Consider the following 17,916-nt stretch of genomic DNA (forward strand, 5'->3'; position numbering starts at 1 on the left):
GCGTTGCCCTTTGATGCCTTTCAACACAACATTTATTACAAGCGGTCATAAGGGGACGTAGGATAAAAATGCCAGTGATTTTTCGGGGTGGTGTGAACTGAAGAGCCTTACGGGGGTGTGGGGGGAGCAGTATCATTTAATCTGACAGGTGAGCGATGGGAAACATTCATTTATTGCTTCAGCTACTTTTTTATGACACCCAACATACTTAACTGCAGCTATTTCGAAGAACACGTGCATGTTTTTGCCTGATGAAAGATTTTTGAAAAGAAGATATTAAGTGGTGTGGGACTGTTATGAAGTCTCCCAGAAGGTCCCTGGGTGTTCCTGGAGCGAATGCCAGCGAGCTGGGTGTAGCAGACAAGAGCTCTGAGATGCACACAAAGACGTTTTCACCTTCTTTCCAAGCCGTTTCCATGTCACATCAGGGCTGGGCTCCAAATGGCAAAAGAAGCCTTGATCTGTTATTTGAACTATTCACACACAGTGCTTGTTATTATTACAGAAATATTTTGTAACACTGTACTTAAAGCAGTCATCATAATGCATTATAATGCATTCATGAAGTATTATAAACATGGCTATAAACATTTATATAAAGGCATTACAAATTATAGCCATGTTTATTATACATTATGAATGCTTTATGAAGCTCATCTATAATGCACTATAGATACCTTCATAATACATTATAATGGTCAGTATAAGAATTAAGGATGCTGTGTACTGCATTATGAAGGTATCTATAGTGCATTATAGATGAGAGCTTCATAAAGCATACATAATGCATAATACACATGGCTATAATGCCTTATGCCTTTTTATAAATAGTTATAGCCATATTTATAATACTTAATGTACTTTCAATACATGACTGCTTTAAGTGTTACCAAATATTTCTCAAATATGCTTAATCCAACTCATGAGCAGCACAGAAGTGACAATGACACTGTTTGATTTTCATAAATGTGTATTTGCTTACTGCCATTCCTTAGTATGTTTTTACACATTTATACAGCCAGGCAATTTTACAGGAGAGAGAATCAGAATTACACTAACCTGCTACCTGGGACTCTAACCAGGAAGACTATGTCAGCATGGCTGTGTGTAAACAGGCCAAACTGGTTTCAGCATCCACATGAATACATGATGACAGTACGCTCAGTCTTCAGGATGAAGCCGTCTTTTTCTGAAAGATTGCCGAGTCCACTGCTGTTTTTTAAATAAACCACCCCACCATTCCAGGGAAGGAGACAAGGTATAGAAATTCAAGGGATCATTTATGTGCCAGAAAATGTCTGACCTCATGTGTGACCCCACCCAGTTCTGCTCGGTTCGTTTATTTTGCATCCTTGGAAAACATTCAAATTGCTAGGAGGCTGGAGTAAGCAGCAACTCGACTCTGTCGGGACGGCAAATGTCTGTCTGAGAACTTAATCATAACATGACACTAAAAGCTGAGTAAATGATAGGAAAAGAGCAGAAGGATTACCCTGCAAAGGCTTTCAAAGCATTCAAAGGTAATAAAAGCCCCTTCTCTCTCCTCCAAGCCATCTGTGTTCTGTCATCTTAACGGTTTTTGATGAGCATATCAGTTCACATTTCACAAGTGAGAAAAACATTCATATTTTATTTTTATAGTGGTGCCTACAATTACAGCGTTTTTCAATACCTATAAAAATAGTTCTGAAGGTTTCTTGATGGACCATTCTTTTGGAATTAGCTGGACAATGGGCGGGACTTGTACTGACAATAACGGCATTCCACTGCCACATTGGAAAGTAGTTCCAGAGAGCTGGAAAAAAAAAACAATCTTTTGCTCATTAAGGAAAATAGCCTCTTGTTTTCATGGTCTCTGTGGGGTTCAGACTGGGCTTAAGACATCTGTTGCGTTTCGTTTCCCATGGGGCTGTGGGCTGCATTTAACTATCTGAGGCAGTTGCATCTTATTAAGGTGGATCTCAGGTCCCTCATCCCAAAGTCACATCACATGATTTTTGTTTGTCGTTTTCTGGATACAAGCACTCTCATCCCTCAAATTCCCCATCGCTCATCATCACCAGCTCCCAATGGAAGTTCTCTGGAGCCCTGAATGCGAGATCTTCTATAGCTGCTAAGCTACAACATGGGAGCGCTGTATTTGAAGAGGCCCTCTCTGTTTCCTGGATCTTCCCGCTGCACAGGATATTCACATGGCTTCTGGAAGTTCAAGAGGTGTGATTATGGCTGTGCTGCAGGGAAACACCTCCCAGTACTGAAAGGGAATTGTGACCCACATCAGTTTACACCAGTTTAAGGAACTCTGGGCCCATGGGTGGTGGTAGCTGGGATCTTGAAGAGATGAAACCACTGCTGAATGCTAGTGTCACCATTCTGGGCAAATAAAGTCTGTAATATATAGCAGCTGTGTGGTATGTAAGACTTCCCCATTCAATGATTGCTGTTAGTATAGTCATCTCATTTGGGCTGTCAGTTTGGTTTTCTGAGGAATCACATTAAGGAAATGTTTTGGAAAGTTGGACATGCAGAACCCCAAAGGGCCTTGGAGGGACTGACATTGCAGGGTGAGTTATGATGCATCTGAAAGCGAGGGTAATGGGCCGTTTAGTTTTTAATTTAATTTTGCTGGGATAGCACAATCGCATAACTGCGACTGATTTTGAGCAGAGCGAAAGAAAAGAAAAGATGTTGATTAACCATTTCTTACTTGACTAAGGCAAACACTGGCCTACGATTACCTTCAGGTCAAGGTAAAGACTCTTGAAAGTGTAGTAAGGTCTGTATCTTTTTTGGACCTAGCCGTATACAGTACTGATGTTAGGGGAGGGAATCTGTCTATATGGTATCATGGACATACTGAGAAGACTGCCTGGAGTCTAGAGAAATGTATAGAGCCAGAAACAACAGTAATGTTCTTTTAGGAAGTTGAACTAGGATGCCCATATCTGCCTTGCAGTCTGCTGTCTGCCATTGTAAAATTCATAAAATGTGAACACTGCCAATACTTGCAGAACTCGTTAATTTGTCAGGTACACACTACAAAAGCCAGAAATGTACCAAGTTTAGATTCATTTTATAAAAACATTTGTTCCAAAAATGTTTGAGTGTCATGTGCTGCCATCCATCTTTTTCAAAGAAGGCCTTGTATATTTCAGCAAGACGATGCCAAAACACATTCTGCAAGTATTACAACAGCATGGCTCCATAGTCGGAGTCTGGGTGCTAGACTGGCCTGCCTGCAGTCCAGACCTGTCACCCATTGAAAACATTTGGTGCGTCATGAAACAAAAAATATGACAAAAGAGACCCAGAACTGTTGAGCAGTTCAAAGCCTATATCAGGCAAGAATGGGACAACATTTCACCTTCAAAACCCCAGCAACTGGTCTCCTCAGTCCCCAAACATTTACATATTGTTGTTAGAAGAGGAGGTGACGCAGCACCATGGTAAACATGCCATTGTCCCAGCATTTTCTAAACGTGTTGCTGGCATCAAATTCAAATTGAGCTTATATTTGACATAAAAAGATAACATTTCTCAGATACAGCATTTGGCATGTTGTCTTCGTTCTATTTTCAATTAAATATGGTTTTATACGATTTGCAAATCATTGCATTCTGTTTTTATTCACATTTTACCCAGCATCCCAACTTTTTTGGAAGTTGGGTTGCAGAATCATGCCTTATATCTGTGGTATAAATGCAGGTGACTTGAGGCTGCTTATCACACCTGGTTAGAGCGACAATCCCAGAACTGCACAGCAAGCCTGAAGTCCCCAGAACTGCAGTTGTGCCTTTGGTCTGGGTTCCTCTCTCTCGGTGCGTGACGTAACGATACAGCTATTCTGCACACACATCCGCTCCCTCCAGCTGAGTTCTCCTTGTTGGATGGAACACCTGATCACTGGGTTCCATTACTGATATTTATGACCTCTCTGATAACATCTTGAATGCAACCTGCAAAAAGACATAGCAGAGAGGGGCTGTAAAACCGTAACAAACACTCAGTGCGGACTTAACACATTAGCTTACATCTATACTTTGGTGCAAACACATTATTTGGCGGCTAAGCCAATCAGAATCCGCTGGACATCTGTGTAAGTCGAGACATGGCAGAGTGCTTTTTCATGTTAACGAAATGAAGGCATCATTACAGAATCATGGTGACTGTCACCCACTGGCTGTATTGGTCCTCCTCTGTCACCCACTGGCTGTATTGGTCCTCCTCTGTCACCCACAGTGGCTGTATTGGTCCTCCTCTGTCACCCACTGGCTGTATTGGTCCTCCTCTGTCACCCACTGGCTGTATTGGTCCTCCTCTGTCACCCACTGGCTGTATTGGTCCTCCTCTGTCACCCACAGTGGCTGTATTGGTCCTCCTCTGTCACCCACAGTGGCTGTATTGGTCCTCCTCTGTCACCCACTGGCTGTATTGATCCTCCTCTGTCACCCACTGGCTGTATTGATCCTCCTCTGTCACCCACAGTGGCTGTATTGGTCCTCCTCTGTCACCCACAGCTAGGTCACTGTCACACAGACACCCCTCATGGCTGAGCGAGTCAGTGAAAAGGGAGTTTAGTCACGCAAGACACTCACACACTCTGACTTAACAACTTTTTGGTTAACAGTTTAACATCAGATTAACTTAGACACATTAGATTCTGTAAACATAATTACCCACTCTCTGTATTTTTCAGTAACATAATTAGCGCGGTATGCTGTAATCCCCAAGACATGAAACATCTGCAAGAAAAGAGTATCAGATGAAACACTTTTATGCTGATTATGTAGACATGGTAATTACATTCTTGTGCTTCTATTTGTGTATTAAATATACAAGTTAAATATACAAGTAGTTCTTTATATAACCATGACTGTGTCTAGAATAAGCCGAAGATGGGTGGATTTCTTTATACACAAAAAAATCTGTCACAAATTACATTACTGGTACTTCAAATCTTGCGTGTATACTGGGTCTGTAGTTTAACACGGAGAGAAGACGTCCACCTCGCAGACTTTGATGTGTGTGTCAGGAGAGCAGACTCTCAGAAATGCAAAGAACAGGCTGTGGGGAGCAGGGAAATCAGCCGCAGCGCTGGGGCCTATCGGGGGGGTTGGAGAAAAGGCGACCAAACTGCATTCTCATTGGTGAGCTTATCTCTCATTCTGAAGCTTGCTGCCTGGAGTGTTGGGAGGGCGCGGGGGGGTCCCATCTCCTGTGGGAGCGTCTGGAATCCTCCCTCACTGCACTGAGCTGGGGGGACAGCAAAGGGGGGCGGCGGGGGGGGGGGGTTGTACCCCCCGCTCTTTTCAGACAAAGAGCCCGGCAACATAGAACCTCAGAAGCATGCTAACAACGTTAGCCTGGGAAGCTGAGTCTTGTTAGGGCTGCTCTGCGGGGTTTCCTCATGGCTTAGTTTGGGTGGGTGGGGGGGTGGGGGTTATGACATATCCATCATGTGTTGTGGGACAGGCATATTATCGGCTCACCAATGTGCCGTCGTTGTGATTTGTCAAGCACATACACCCCCCCCCCCCCCCCCAAACCCCCCGCCCCACGTCCCCCCTAGCACCAGCCTTTTGGAGCCGTGGCCAGATGTCTGTATCAGCGGATGACACTGCTGATTTACGAGGAGATGGCGGTGCCGGGACGCACCACGGGACGGCTGGCCGCACGCCCCGCAGATCCCGGGCCTTGGCGATGGCCGCGGGACGACATTGTTTCTGTGCCGTCTGCCACACTCCCTCGCGACGAGGAGGATTACGAGTGAGAGGCGAGGAAAAGGGGCATTAATAACCACACTGCAGCCGGGACCATTGGATTCCTGTTTTATTACTCTCAATACTGACAAACAACAGCAATCTAACATAGAAAAAGGACAGGCTTCGTATTGGGGGGGGGGGGGTATTTGCGGGTGACAGGAATGGAGGCTTACACTGAAAGTCACAGTCACAACAGCAGGCTGGGTGGTGGTGCGCTTTTTGGATGCTTGCATGCAGCCTCGGGAAAAGATTGTGTTTTTGGGTGGAGGGAGAGGGAGGAGGAAGAAGTGGGGAGGTGGGGGGGGGGGGGGGGGGGGGTGGCAGGTGCACACAGCTGGGCGGCGATGCCCCCGCCCGCGTCCCACGAGGAGGCCCCTCCCTCATGTGCCTTCACTCCCGCATGTAAATCCGTGTGCAGACGACATCGTCGGCCCCAAAGATCTGCATCAAGAGAGGGATGTCTGAGCACCATCACCAAGATGGCGAGAAAAGCATTTACATCACAGGATGCCTCAGGATGTCCCGGTGGTCAGAGGCGGCTAGTTCAGGGCCAGAGAGTAAAAGTCCAGACCAAGATTTTGTTTCAACCAGCCAGTTCAGCAAAGAGTCACAGAGAACTCAACTGGTTGTTTGAAATAAAATATTGTTCTGGATTTTTATTTTCTAGACCTGAACTACCCACCTCTGCCAGTGATGCATGAAATTGCTAATTGATCAAGAGCATAAAGCTTTACTTGTCGTACTTTGAATTCTTGGTTCCAAGGACATGGTTGTTATATGTCAGCCTGTGCATTTTCTTTAAATGATGCTGTATATTCATATTCTCTGCCTGTTTGCCTTGTGCTGCCCCTTATATTGTTATGTGTAGAAGCTGAATGTATGATCTGAGTACCTCTCTACTGTCAGTCCTTCAACTGGGAAAGAATAAGCCAATTTCAGCCGGGGGTCTCTATTGGCTAATGTCTGTCTATGGAAGCGTCAAGCTGGGTAGATCTAAAGTCGAGTTCGAGCCCAGCTACCAAATTGGACATTTCCCTCATCCAGCTCTTTCACGATATTTTGATTTTCAGATATGAGTCTTTTTTTCAATGTATGAAACATGCCGGCGTCTTCTCTTCTAGTTTAGTCCAACTAATCATCAGTGGGACTGTGCAATCGCCGCTTGGCTAGGGAGAGAGCGGACACCTTTTTTGAGTTAAGTGTTTAGCAAACCTTATGGGGGTTGTGAAGGTTTTTCAAGTGTGACCAGGCAGAAACAAGCTTAGGGACTCGGGTATATTTAGAGGCCTGTTTATGAGAGTTCACCAGGCGGTTTCCTTGACTCCTGCACGTTTGTTTCTACTGGGAGATGACCTTAAAGAGAAGAATAGCTGTAGCTTCCATGTGACGGGCGAGGGACGGGGATGGAGAGGCAGGGCACCAGCCAGCAGAATGCCCCCTCCCCGCCCTGACCCTGTCTCCGTGGAGCAGGGAGTCGCTGCCATTTGGGGAGGGACTGAGAAGCCGGCACGGCGCTGGGGAGCATCTGTGACGTGCATCTGAAAGACTGGGAGGGCCAAGGAGCCATACGGCAGGTCAAAGCGGCAGGCCAAGTGTCCACAGCCCAGAGAGGATAGATCTAAGATAGGATACTTTTATTTGTCATTTCTACAAGCAGAAGTAGATATAAATTGTTTCTACGTAACCTTACTTGCTCTTCTATGCAATGCAGACATAAAGGTAAGAGTGAAGAGTAGTATTTGGGGTTAGGGATGTCACTCGCGGACCAAACAGTGTTACCCTGCCAACTCTGGGATTTAAACTATCAACCTTCTGGGCATGGGTACAGATTTCTAACCCTGCCTTTACCGCTGTGTCCAGGCAGGTCAAAAATCCCAGATGATACGAGGTTAAGGTATGACTCGTGAGTCAGAGTATCCCCGGTGATGGATGCTAATTGAGAGCCAGTGTTGAACACCTGGCATCGGGAAGAAGAATGTCAGTCAAGCAGAGGATTGAAAACTCAATGGGGGATCAGGTCCGTTACATAGCCTTCATCACCGAAGCAGCCCTGGATGAGTCCAGCGCCTGAGGAGACAGCAGGGAACGCTGTCGGCCTTAACGGCGGCCCACCTGAACGTCTTGAAGAAGTGGCCGTTCATTCCTATTCACTCAAGTCTAAGAAGAGTCCAGTGAGTTGGGGAGCCGATCAAACAGCCCATTTCTTTCTAATCTGTATTCCTTATCGACAGAGAAGGAATGTTATGGTGCCGTCACAGGGGGTCCGCCAGCATCGAGGCTGATGTCTTTGTCAGCACAGCATATCATTTCCACTAAGCGTGGCTATTGCATCGCTTTTCATGTCATCCTGCAAGAATCTGAAGGAAAATGGGCACACGTCTGATCCGCAGTAATGAGTTTTTAAGATCTGAGATCTGGTAGCAGTAATGGCTGGTGGTCTGTCTGGCTTCTCCAGGTGACAATCAGGAACAGAGCTGCTTTTTTTTAGTTGCTCAAAGCTGAAAACCAGTAACGTTGGCAATGTGAAACGAACAGCTGTTAGTGGCACCAGTAGGCTGGTGAGCGTTTACGAGTCTGAAGCCTTTATCACTCTCTGAGGATTATGATCCAAAAATAGATAAGGACACTGACCCAGAGCATACAGATGTGCTTGATCACCTCCCGGCTGCCTTAGGGGTTACTTTGGCTCATGGCTTTTTATTCTTAAGAGGATTTGCATGGATTTGCTCTCCAGTGCATGAATGTGAGAGAGCTGTAGGCTGCTGGTCTGGTTCTCTGGTAAATACAGCAGGTGTTTACCTGGTCTGAAGTTGAACATGAAATAATTGTTTTACAGCTTATGATCCATTTAACAAGTCTATCAAGTTCAAGGTACCTGGTTCGTCAGATGGAAACTATTTCTGTCAAACTTCATGTGAATATGTGCAAGTATTGCGTCTGACACAGTTTTGAACCGTTTGCCATAGGCACTGTTTGTCCCCTCTGCTGCCCCTCCATTTGAGCGGTGTAGCATTTCATGTCTGTTTACAGCCTAGAGTGGGTCGTATAGCTGTAGATTGAATAGAACATTAACCAGAAAGGAGTTGGCTCCGGTCCAAGAAAGCCACAGCTGCTGCCATTACTTTGTAAGAAGTGCTATTTACGAAGAAATTAAACGTGAGCTAGAGTGCCCCTGCTCATGACCCTCACCGCCCAGAGGACTCTCATTCACTAATGCTTTGTTTATAGATCTTCATTTCTATAAACATCTTTATTTCTCAGCGGGATTTCTAAGACATTCCTAGAGGACATTCCTTGACACTAATAAAATGGCCTCCACATTTTATCGTTCCATGCATCTGGCCTATAATTCACACAGATGTGTCCCACCACCTACAAAGTTCTTATTTATGCTGCAGGAAATCAGTAATGGTAGAACAGAGACTTTGGTGCCGGTGATAAAATGGTGTGCCTGCTTATTTCAGTCACTTGAATGGGCAGCATGGTTCTCCCACTCCTGATAAACATTCTTTTTTGTAGGAAGCCCTTTGAGCCATATTTTAATTGAGAGCCGATTGCAGATACGACAAAGTCTTCTGCTGAATTTAAGCCTGACTCCTAAAATTTTCAGACTGTGTTGATGATGTCGAGAAATTGTTTCATAAAAAAATAATCACTTATCAAAGTGATTCTTTGAAAGTACTTGACAGCGGGTACATTAGCATGTGACTGGTGTGTGGAGGTTGCAGGCCTGTGTAGGTGTTACTCACTAGGATCAGCTCATCGCCCTTCAACTCTCTGCTCCAGTATGTCTTGGGGCCGTTCCCATCTATTAGTGTCTGCTTACAGTAGATCTTGTTCTCGGTCTCCCAGATGGGCAGACTCTGGAGATGAGATCAAAACAGGGGTTAGATAGGGCAAGAAAATTTTCTGCCTGGGGGGCATTCTCATAAAATGGAAGGAGAGATCTAGCACACAAACACTTTCTTTCCGTTCACTCAAGCCACAGCCGTCTGTCGCATTATCTTTGAGGTTGTTATTAATTCGTATCAGTCTCCTTGAACAATCCATTGTTTTTATATAGCCTAACCAAATCCTTTCCCATAAACCACAGACAAAATGAGATAAACTCTCTCTATATAATTTAAAAGATGGCCCTTGGGTATCCAGGTGACTTGATTAATCTGGATCTCAGTAGGTCTTCCTGTCTTATACAGAGAAGTCCTCCCCCAAAACTTCTTCACGTTCAAAGGTCAACCATTCTCCACACATTTGATTTAATAACATTTTTAGTGAATGGGTGGATTAATGGCATTTGTATGCCAAGAATAATGACTCGGATAATAGCTAAAATGAGTGGGAAAACAGAGGGCTTGTGAATTAAGTTCTCAAACTCAGCAACCTATTGGAAGATGTCAGCCAAATACAACTATAGTTAACAACGCAAAGCCCAACAGTACCCCGGGGATAAATTATCTTATTATGATGGTAGTAGTACATTGTTTCTCAGACATTATTTCATTTTGACAAGAATGACTGCATGGAGTGCTTAGAGATTGAATTCTTTAACTAAAATTGCATTGCTGAAGAAAACCACAACACCATTAAACATCATGCTCAAAAAAATCTACTTTAATTTCTTTGATCCTAATTTTTCTTCTGTTTTAATAGCCATCTATAAGCTTACAAAAACATGTTTTATGCACATGTGTACTTGTTACCCGAGCTCTGGGGTAAAGATTTAGTTTCCTTTATGAAACCAATCTGGTTTTATGTAGGGTTTTCATTATGAATTGAAATGTCACTGATTCCAATGGGAAGATTATCTCACTGCTCAGGTCATGAAATTTGGCTATTGGCAAACTTGATGGGTTGTAAAGGATTGTCCTTCTGAGCGTAACTTATTCACTCAAAAACAGGTGAAAGGGAAAGAGAACTTCAAATCAGTGTGCCACAGCTTAGCTGTCAAAGGTCAGACGTACATTAGGCAGCTTCTGCCTGCCTTATGTGTTCTGAGGCCGGGTGACAGGATGAGCTGGTGCCCTTACCTCACTTCACCTGTTTCTCTACAGGGATGTATGCTACTTCGCTTTAGCCTTTTCTATGTCGTCAAACGGGCCCATGGGCTGAAACATACACCACCTTCCTGCTTTGATCGATAAAACGAGTTGTCTGCCTCAGCTATTTATGTGGAAGACTGGACTGGATGAAAGAGGGTTAAATAGGACAAGAAAGACACTCTTCGTGTCAGGAAATACAGGCCCATGGCTTATTAGGTAGTTGAATTCTATATAAAAGAGCTATAATTCAATGTCCATGTGTACTGCAGCCGTATTTGCCGTCGCGGCAGAGAATGCCGTCATCCGTTTGTGAACATATGTCTCAGACACACGGCAAACCTTGAAAAAATGTCCTTGACTGTAAGGTTTGCTATAGCCATGGTGACAAGGGACAGAATGCAAATTAACCTTTTTGTTCTGCTGTGGTTATTCCTTTGTTGTTATTTTTATGTTGTGTTAAGGTCCATCCATCTTCTATCCACTTGGGGGGGGGGACCGACACTGAGTTGAGACAGCATGGGACACGAGGCTACAATATATCAGCCTATTTTCCATCCATCCATATCCGTTTGTTATATGCAGGAACCAGCCTATTATTATTATTATTATTATTGTTGTTGTTGTTGCATTGTTCATTTTTTTATTGTTTTGTTGCTGTTATTGTTATTATTGTACTGGTGAGGGGTTAATGCTGGCCACACAATTCTACAAAATCTCTGTCCTCCGTAACACATCTTGCTCCACTGTCTCCCTCCCATGCCACTGCTGTAGGTGGGCAATGTTGAAGACTGTCACCATAGCAACAGGCCCGGCGAGGCTTCCCAATTTGTCAAAGGCCTTTTCGCGTTGTGTCGTGGCAGGATGCATCCGGCTGGGCTCAGAAGAAAGGCACTGCGGCTAACACTCATACCGCCGCCGCATTTTCTGCTGTTGTTCGTACGGGCGTCCAACTTCAAATGCATTTCCAGATTTGAAGCAGGACCGGTGTCTTATTGCAGACCTTGCCCCCCCCCCCTTCATTCTTCTATGTAGTTAGCAGAAGGGCAGGTCCCTGGTAAAAACCTGAACCCAGCTGGTATGTGGATGTCTTGTTTCCACTCCTGCGGCAAGCTGGTAATCAGCATCAGTGTATAATTACCATGAAAGAATCTTTAAGAGAGACAACCCCCCCCCCCCACCCCAAATCCTATTCTCTGAAGCCTGAAAACTGAGCAGAAATTATAACCTCTTCCCAGAGTTAACAAGGCATTGTCTTTCGGTTGCAACTGGTAATCCCCCCTGTTCACTCTGAGGCTGGTAGTCACTGGAAAAAAAAACAGCAGCTACAGGTACCGAGCACTGGTGATGACAGATACCACAGACACCAGTCCTGGATATACTGGTGTCATTGGACCACAGACATTTTTCCTCACTACTCAGAGATAACCATCAGCCTTTAGTAGATGAAGGTAACCAACATAATGATCACAGATACCAGTATTATATACCAGTCCTATGTAACAACACATACAAAATACTTTCTGATCATAGATATCTGCTGACACCAGCCGGAGGACAGAGACACCAACACTATTTTCCTTGGACTTTTTCAAATTAGGTCAAGTTTCACCCTAATTTTCACATGATCTCAGACGGAGAGAAGTGGAGCATGGATGAAACGTTCTCCTGACGTGTCATTAGAACGCAGGCAGCCGTAGGGTGATTTAAATTCCAGGCTGGACGGTCAGACGCTTTGTGAGACTCATGACGATACAGCGCTTAAGATTCCTGCACAGAACGAACACCCAAGGGCTTCTGGGAAGAGAGGCGGGTGAGTAGAGCCTCGTAATTATGAAGTCCCTGAATTCAGTGCCGTAGGATTTAGGGCAGTGGTGCATCATCGTGGTTAATATGGGCTTGTAACCTGAACGCCGCTAGTTCGAGTCCCAGGAGACGGGAAGCTCTCCAGCGAAACATCCAGCCATATAAATGGGTACAAACCGAGGCACTTTGGACAAAAGTCTCCAATAAGCAGTTGAATATGATGTCACTTCTTCCATTACAAATGTTGGTTAGCTGCTTCGTGATTAAGGAAAATCGTGGTCAGGTGGAAGGTGATTAGCCTTTTCAATTTTCTACTGTTCTTCTCAGCTTTGAAAAGTTAACCGTGAGGCTTGACAATTCCAGTAAACATCTTCATTCCAAAGCTGTTTAGTGGCATCTGTATAATTATGTATGTTCCTGTTAATCCATTATTGAACTTTCCGCCATAACTCTCACCAAAACATACTGGAGAGGTAAGAATGTCCTCAGAAAACACAGCCAAAGTGCATCTTTCCCATGAATTAGCATGATTTCAGATCCATATAAAGACGGCGGCTGATATCACACAGCCGTATATCTCCAAGACCGGTATAAAAGCTTAAAAACCAGTTTAAAAATGAAGGGGCTTCATTTGCACAGCTAGAGCGATGGTGAGACCCTTACTGGAAACAGGGCTGCAAGGAGAACTTACATTAAGTGACATCAAATGATATTTTCAAATGTGTCGACTGAGTGATGATATGTAAATCTGCAGGATTCACAGGCTAGTGATGACTCTCGGGGTGTGACAACGGTGTAATGACACAAAGAATCGGACGGGAATCTTTCAAGCTGGGAAGACATTACACTAAAAAAGTAAAAAATTGTGTTTATAGGCCGCTTATGCTGCACGCACAGACTTTGCATTTACTCTCAGAACATCTGACTCATACTGACTTTGCTGCTCAAAGCTGATGGGCTTTGATCTAAAACCCAGCGGTTTTCAATGACTTTTGTTGGATTTATACTAACGAGAATCCCAGGTCTCCATTTCGGGCCCAGCTTCAAGAGCTCCTAGTTCGTCATGCTCTGCACATCTCAGACAGTGATGGGCATCTAAAATGTATGAGCTTCCTACAAACTTCAAGGACTATCAAAAAAAAGCAGAACATGGGTCGCTGACTCATATTTTCTATTGTTTTCTATGAAGATTTTGCTACAAAGAATAATACAATCCTCTATTTTAAAACTAGAGCCACTGTCATTCTTATGCATGAGGACGATTTAATAATTATTAATTATCATCAGCAGAAGCTTCCCTAAACCATAATGAGGAGAGGCAGCTACCCCCTCCAACTGAGGAATAACACGCCTGGGTTTGTTGTGGGTCTAAGGTTGTTATGGGCGAAACTCTCCTCCTGTTTCCATACAGTACCACCTGCCATGTAGGTTGACCTAGATCTGCTCATTGTCCACCACAGTGAGTCACGTGACCATGTTGTCGTACCTCCCTGGGAGAGGTCTCAAAGTGGAATCAAAGGCAGCAAAAACAAAACTCCTCTCTAGTGAGGTTATTGTGCTTCTACAGCTCCTCTTTCTGTCTGGATGTATGTGAATCATACTCAACTATGTGTAATGACCTGTGGCAGCGATCTCTCTCATTTGCTCACTTTCTGTTTTGCCTCGAACCTCAGATTACAGGGTGCACATGGTGCATCATCAAACATTCTGTCGGCCATATCATATTCCAGAATCACAATCCCCCAGTCATCCCGGGGAAGGAGAACTGATTAATCACCAGGTGGCCCTGTCACCCCCCCATCTCTGATAGCGTCATTGCCCCCCCTCTCACCTTGCATTTCCTTCCATCTACCGTCTCCTCGTCAAACTCCTCCCCGACGGTGAAGTTGATCTCCGTAGTGCGCACAGTGGTGGAGGTCTTGATGTAGAAAGTGTCGCCGTTCTGCCGGATCTCCACATGGGGTTTAGAGGCCGCTGCCCCGGCCACTTTCCTCAGCATGGCGTTCACACCTGAGGGCACGGTGAAGCATCCCGGTTAGCCAGCACTTTGGCTGGAAATGGCTACACGAGGAGATAGACTTCACTTCAACACAGGAGCATGACCTGACAGGGAAATCACCTGTAGATGTTACAGGCTAGGCCAGGCTCGTCAAGGACCTAAAACTAACATGTAAACATGTACATTTACCCAGATACCTTACAGGGGGTAATTCACCAGAGATGATCACTGGTTCCGCTCAGCAGCTGATGCCTGGGAGTTGAGACCAGCTAATCCTTTTTCAGCACAATAAAATGCCTCAGGGGTCCCTGAATGAATCTGTGTATGGACTTGTATGGACTCTATGACCCACCAACAGGGAATGAGCAGCCCTGATGGACCGATAATACCGAAACTGGTACAAAATGACCGGGTGATGATAGCGAGGTATGCTCTGTGTCATGTGTCGTTGAGGGGGAATGTGCTGATCTTCTGGGGCACACAGTCATCCATCTATCTGTCCAGCTCTCCAGCTTCCCGCCAAATTGCCGCGGTAGCTTGGGAGTCCACATGGTTCACATTCCAGCCGGCAGCAGACTTGAGCTGACTGCCATTAATCTGCCAAATGATCTGCAGTCGGGTCCATTTTCTAGCTTCTGGTGGAGGGCCCACTCGTCATTTTTGCCAGTACCCTTGCTTCAAGCCACCAGAGGGCGTAGCTGTTAAAGGACTGGATTCAAAAGAGTAGAAGCACAACTCCCAAAAGGGAACCAGATACTTAACCAGTAAAAAAAAGAAACAGTTGTATAAATCGGTAAAGCATAGATGTAATCATTTGGGATTGGTGTCAGCCAAATAAATAATAGCGTAAATGGCTTCTTTTTAAAGGTTATCGGCATGAAATCAAACTGCCTCAGGAATTTGGAGCGTTCGAGGATGGCTGCTTCTCCTTTTTGCCTTTTCTGGTTTTTTGTTTTTTTTTACCCAACACCTGGATTTAATTACCGCCAGGAGTCTGTATGAGCAGTTTGCGCGACGCTAGTCCCACCGTGCCACTGCACAACCTGAAAGGCATGAAATCTCACTGCGGAAACAAACGCAGGTCCCCCACGCGACGGCTGGGGTTCAGAAAAATCTGCCGGTACACCCCATACAGAGGAAGAAGAGAGGAGGAGATAACAAAGGACAAGATACAATCTGTCCATCTGGCAGCAGGAGTCAGACCCCACTTATGCATACGCCTCAGTTTAATATTTAACAGATAAAAACAGTGCCCCCACTTTTTTTTTTTTTAACAATATCACGTCTGTTTATTTGGGATTCTTGGTCCCCTCTCAGCCACCTGCAGATGATCCTGCTGTCCCTGCTGCTGGATAAAGGGGGGGGGGGGACATCTCTGGGTGTGGGAGGAGAGACCCCAGGGGTGCGTGAGGGTCCGGCCAGACTGCTGTGTGGACACCCCAAAACGGCGCAAAGGGAACGGACGCAGAGGACTCACCGAGCGCCTTCAGGAGCTCGTCGAAATTCTCGCTGCTCTTCATCTTCCAAGTGCCGGCGAAGTTGGGCATTTTCTCGGAGTTTGTGTGCGTAGAAGGCCTGGCCTCCTGGTGCTTGGTGCTCTCCTCTCTGCTCTCTGCTCTCTTGCGATCTGTCTCCTTTCTCTCTCTCTCTCTCTCTCCCTCTCTTTCTCTCTCACCTCCTCTCTCCCTCTCTTGTATCTCGCTCACAGCACGCCTCTTACCCTCTCCCGCCCCCTGCCTCCCCCACTGCTTCCACCTCTTTCTGTGCCACTAGTTACAGCGAGCGTCTTCCCTCCACATCCCAAACTTCCCGTCCCCCGGGAGACCTAGCCCATTATCCCTCCAAGGCCGTGTTAACAGAAGCAAAGGCACTCCCCCCCCCGCCCCCCCCCCCAGCATCCCTACTCCCAGTTTCCAACATTAACTCTCCCTGTCTGCCATCGTCTACAGATTTTGAAAGTATTTATTCTTGTCATTTTTCTCTCCCACGATTAGAATTAAAGGCAAGCACTATCCTCTGATCTGTGTCCTGCAGTTTCTCTCTGTTCCCTCATTTATAAGAAAACATTTCATTAATCTTTTTTCTTTGCTACAGCAGTATTTTATCTAAGGTTAATGGGCAGCCAGTTCCCCTGGGTTTACCTGAACTGCATCGTCACTGACTTTTTGGAGTCAGTGAAGAACCAGGGACCTCTATCCCACAGCAAGATATTGGCCGTATGCATCCTCCAGAGCTCCATACACGTCTGTGGCCAAGTCCTTATGTGGTCCTCTGACATCCCAGAGGCTCGTCATTCTCACTGGCACTCAAGGGGAACCCCTTGGAGGTCCCCTCTCTAGGGTACCCGGGTTAAATTTGGTGTTGTGTGACCGAGGCTGAACCCAGTGCCAGTATTGTGAAGCGACGCTGCCAGAAGAGTCAGTTGTGAGCGAGAGCGCCATCTGCAGAGGCCACAGGGTCGCCCGCGGTCCGCATCCCTCCAGCTGCGTTTGGGTGTTTACCTCACTGGCTCTGCCCTGCACCACACTGCACGCTAGCACTGGCGGACAAGCCCCCTGACGGTGTGGAAGGGCAGTCCGTGCAGGGCTCAGCCAAACCTGTGATGTAAGTGGCGCTTTGTAAACACCTTCCTGATGTCTCCCCTGGAACAGAGGCTACCAGGAGCCAGGACACTAAGGTCAGGAGTACAGAGAGGCACAAGCCACTGCAATGCACTTGCACAGGTATGCACAGCCAGACAATCAGCCTTGGATGGACAGCACGTGCAGTCCACTAGAGCAATGTTTCCTAGTCCGGTTCTCGAGGACCTACAGACAGTCCATGTTTTTGCTCCCTCCCAGCTCCCAGTATGCAGCAAAAATGTGGACTGTCTGGTAGGGAGCTTGGAGGGAATTAAAATGTGGACCGACTCTGGGTCCCCGAGGAATGGATTGGGAAACTCTGCTCTAGAGGCAATGAGGGCCTGCCAAGTCAAATCACACTAAACGACGTGAATTACTCACACGCGCACATACTCACACACAAACGTAAGTATGCTGAGAGACGCACAAGCACAGAAGACAAACAAGGATGGGGCCTCATTATGGGCAGACGTTTTAAAGGTTAAGCACTTAACCCCCCCATTCCTCCCATACTGCCACACCCACCTTTATCACTCATCTGCATTATAATTTCCACTGAGCTGTAACAACTCATGAACACTTACATGCTGAAGTCCATTTTATCTGAACCATTTTGGAGGCTGCAGCTGTTAATCTTCTCAAGATGTTTTTCTTTATATAACGTGCCCAAACAAAAACATGAAAATTATACT

General features: G+C 45.7%; 1 protein-coding gene and 1 long non-coding RNA gene across 3 annotated transcripts; both read right to left on the reverse strand.

Annotated features, from left to right (window-relative positions):
* Positions 1 to 952: 952 nt before the first annotated feature.
* LOC111849691 (uncharacterized) lies at positions 953 to 4,896 on the reverse strand. Of its 2 annotated transcripts, XR_011982227.1 has the most exons (3): positions 4,677 to 4,896; positions 4,178 to 4,549; positions 953 to 3,956 (listed from the first exon to the last, which is right to left on the reverse strand). It is a non-coding gene; the product is annotated as an uncharacterized lncRNA (long non-coding RNA). The 2 variants fall into 2 exon arrangements; XR_011982226.1 differs by having other exon boundaries at positions 4,178 to 4,896.
* Positions 4,897 to 5,813: 917 nt separating this feature from the next.
* crabp1a (cellular retinoic acid binding protein 1a) lies at positions 5,814 to 16,277 on the reverse strand. The gene is made up of 4 exons (XM_023822786.2): positions 16,081 to 16,277; positions 14,436 to 14,614; positions 9,512 to 9,625; positions 5,814 to 6,203 (listed from the first exon to the last, which is right to left on the reverse strand). The coding sequence occupies exons 1-4, from the start codon at positions 16,148 to 16,150 to the stop codon at positions 6,153 to 6,155; spliced, it is 414 nt and encodes a 137-aa protein (XP_023678554.1). The 5' UTR covers positions 16,151 to 16,277; the 3' UTR covers positions 5,814 to 6,152.
* Between the last annotated feature and the right edge of the window lie 1,639 nt (positions 16,278 to 17,916).

The sequence above is a fragment of the Paramormyrops kingsleyae genome, chromosome 13 (genome assembly GCF_048594095.1).
Source record: "Paramormyrops kingsleyae isolate MSU_618 chromosome 13, PKINGS_0.4, whole genome shotgun sequence".
Lineage (NCBI taxonomy): Eukaryota > Metazoa > Chordata > Actinopteri > Osteoglossiformes > Mormyridae > Paramormyrops > Paramormyrops kingsleyae.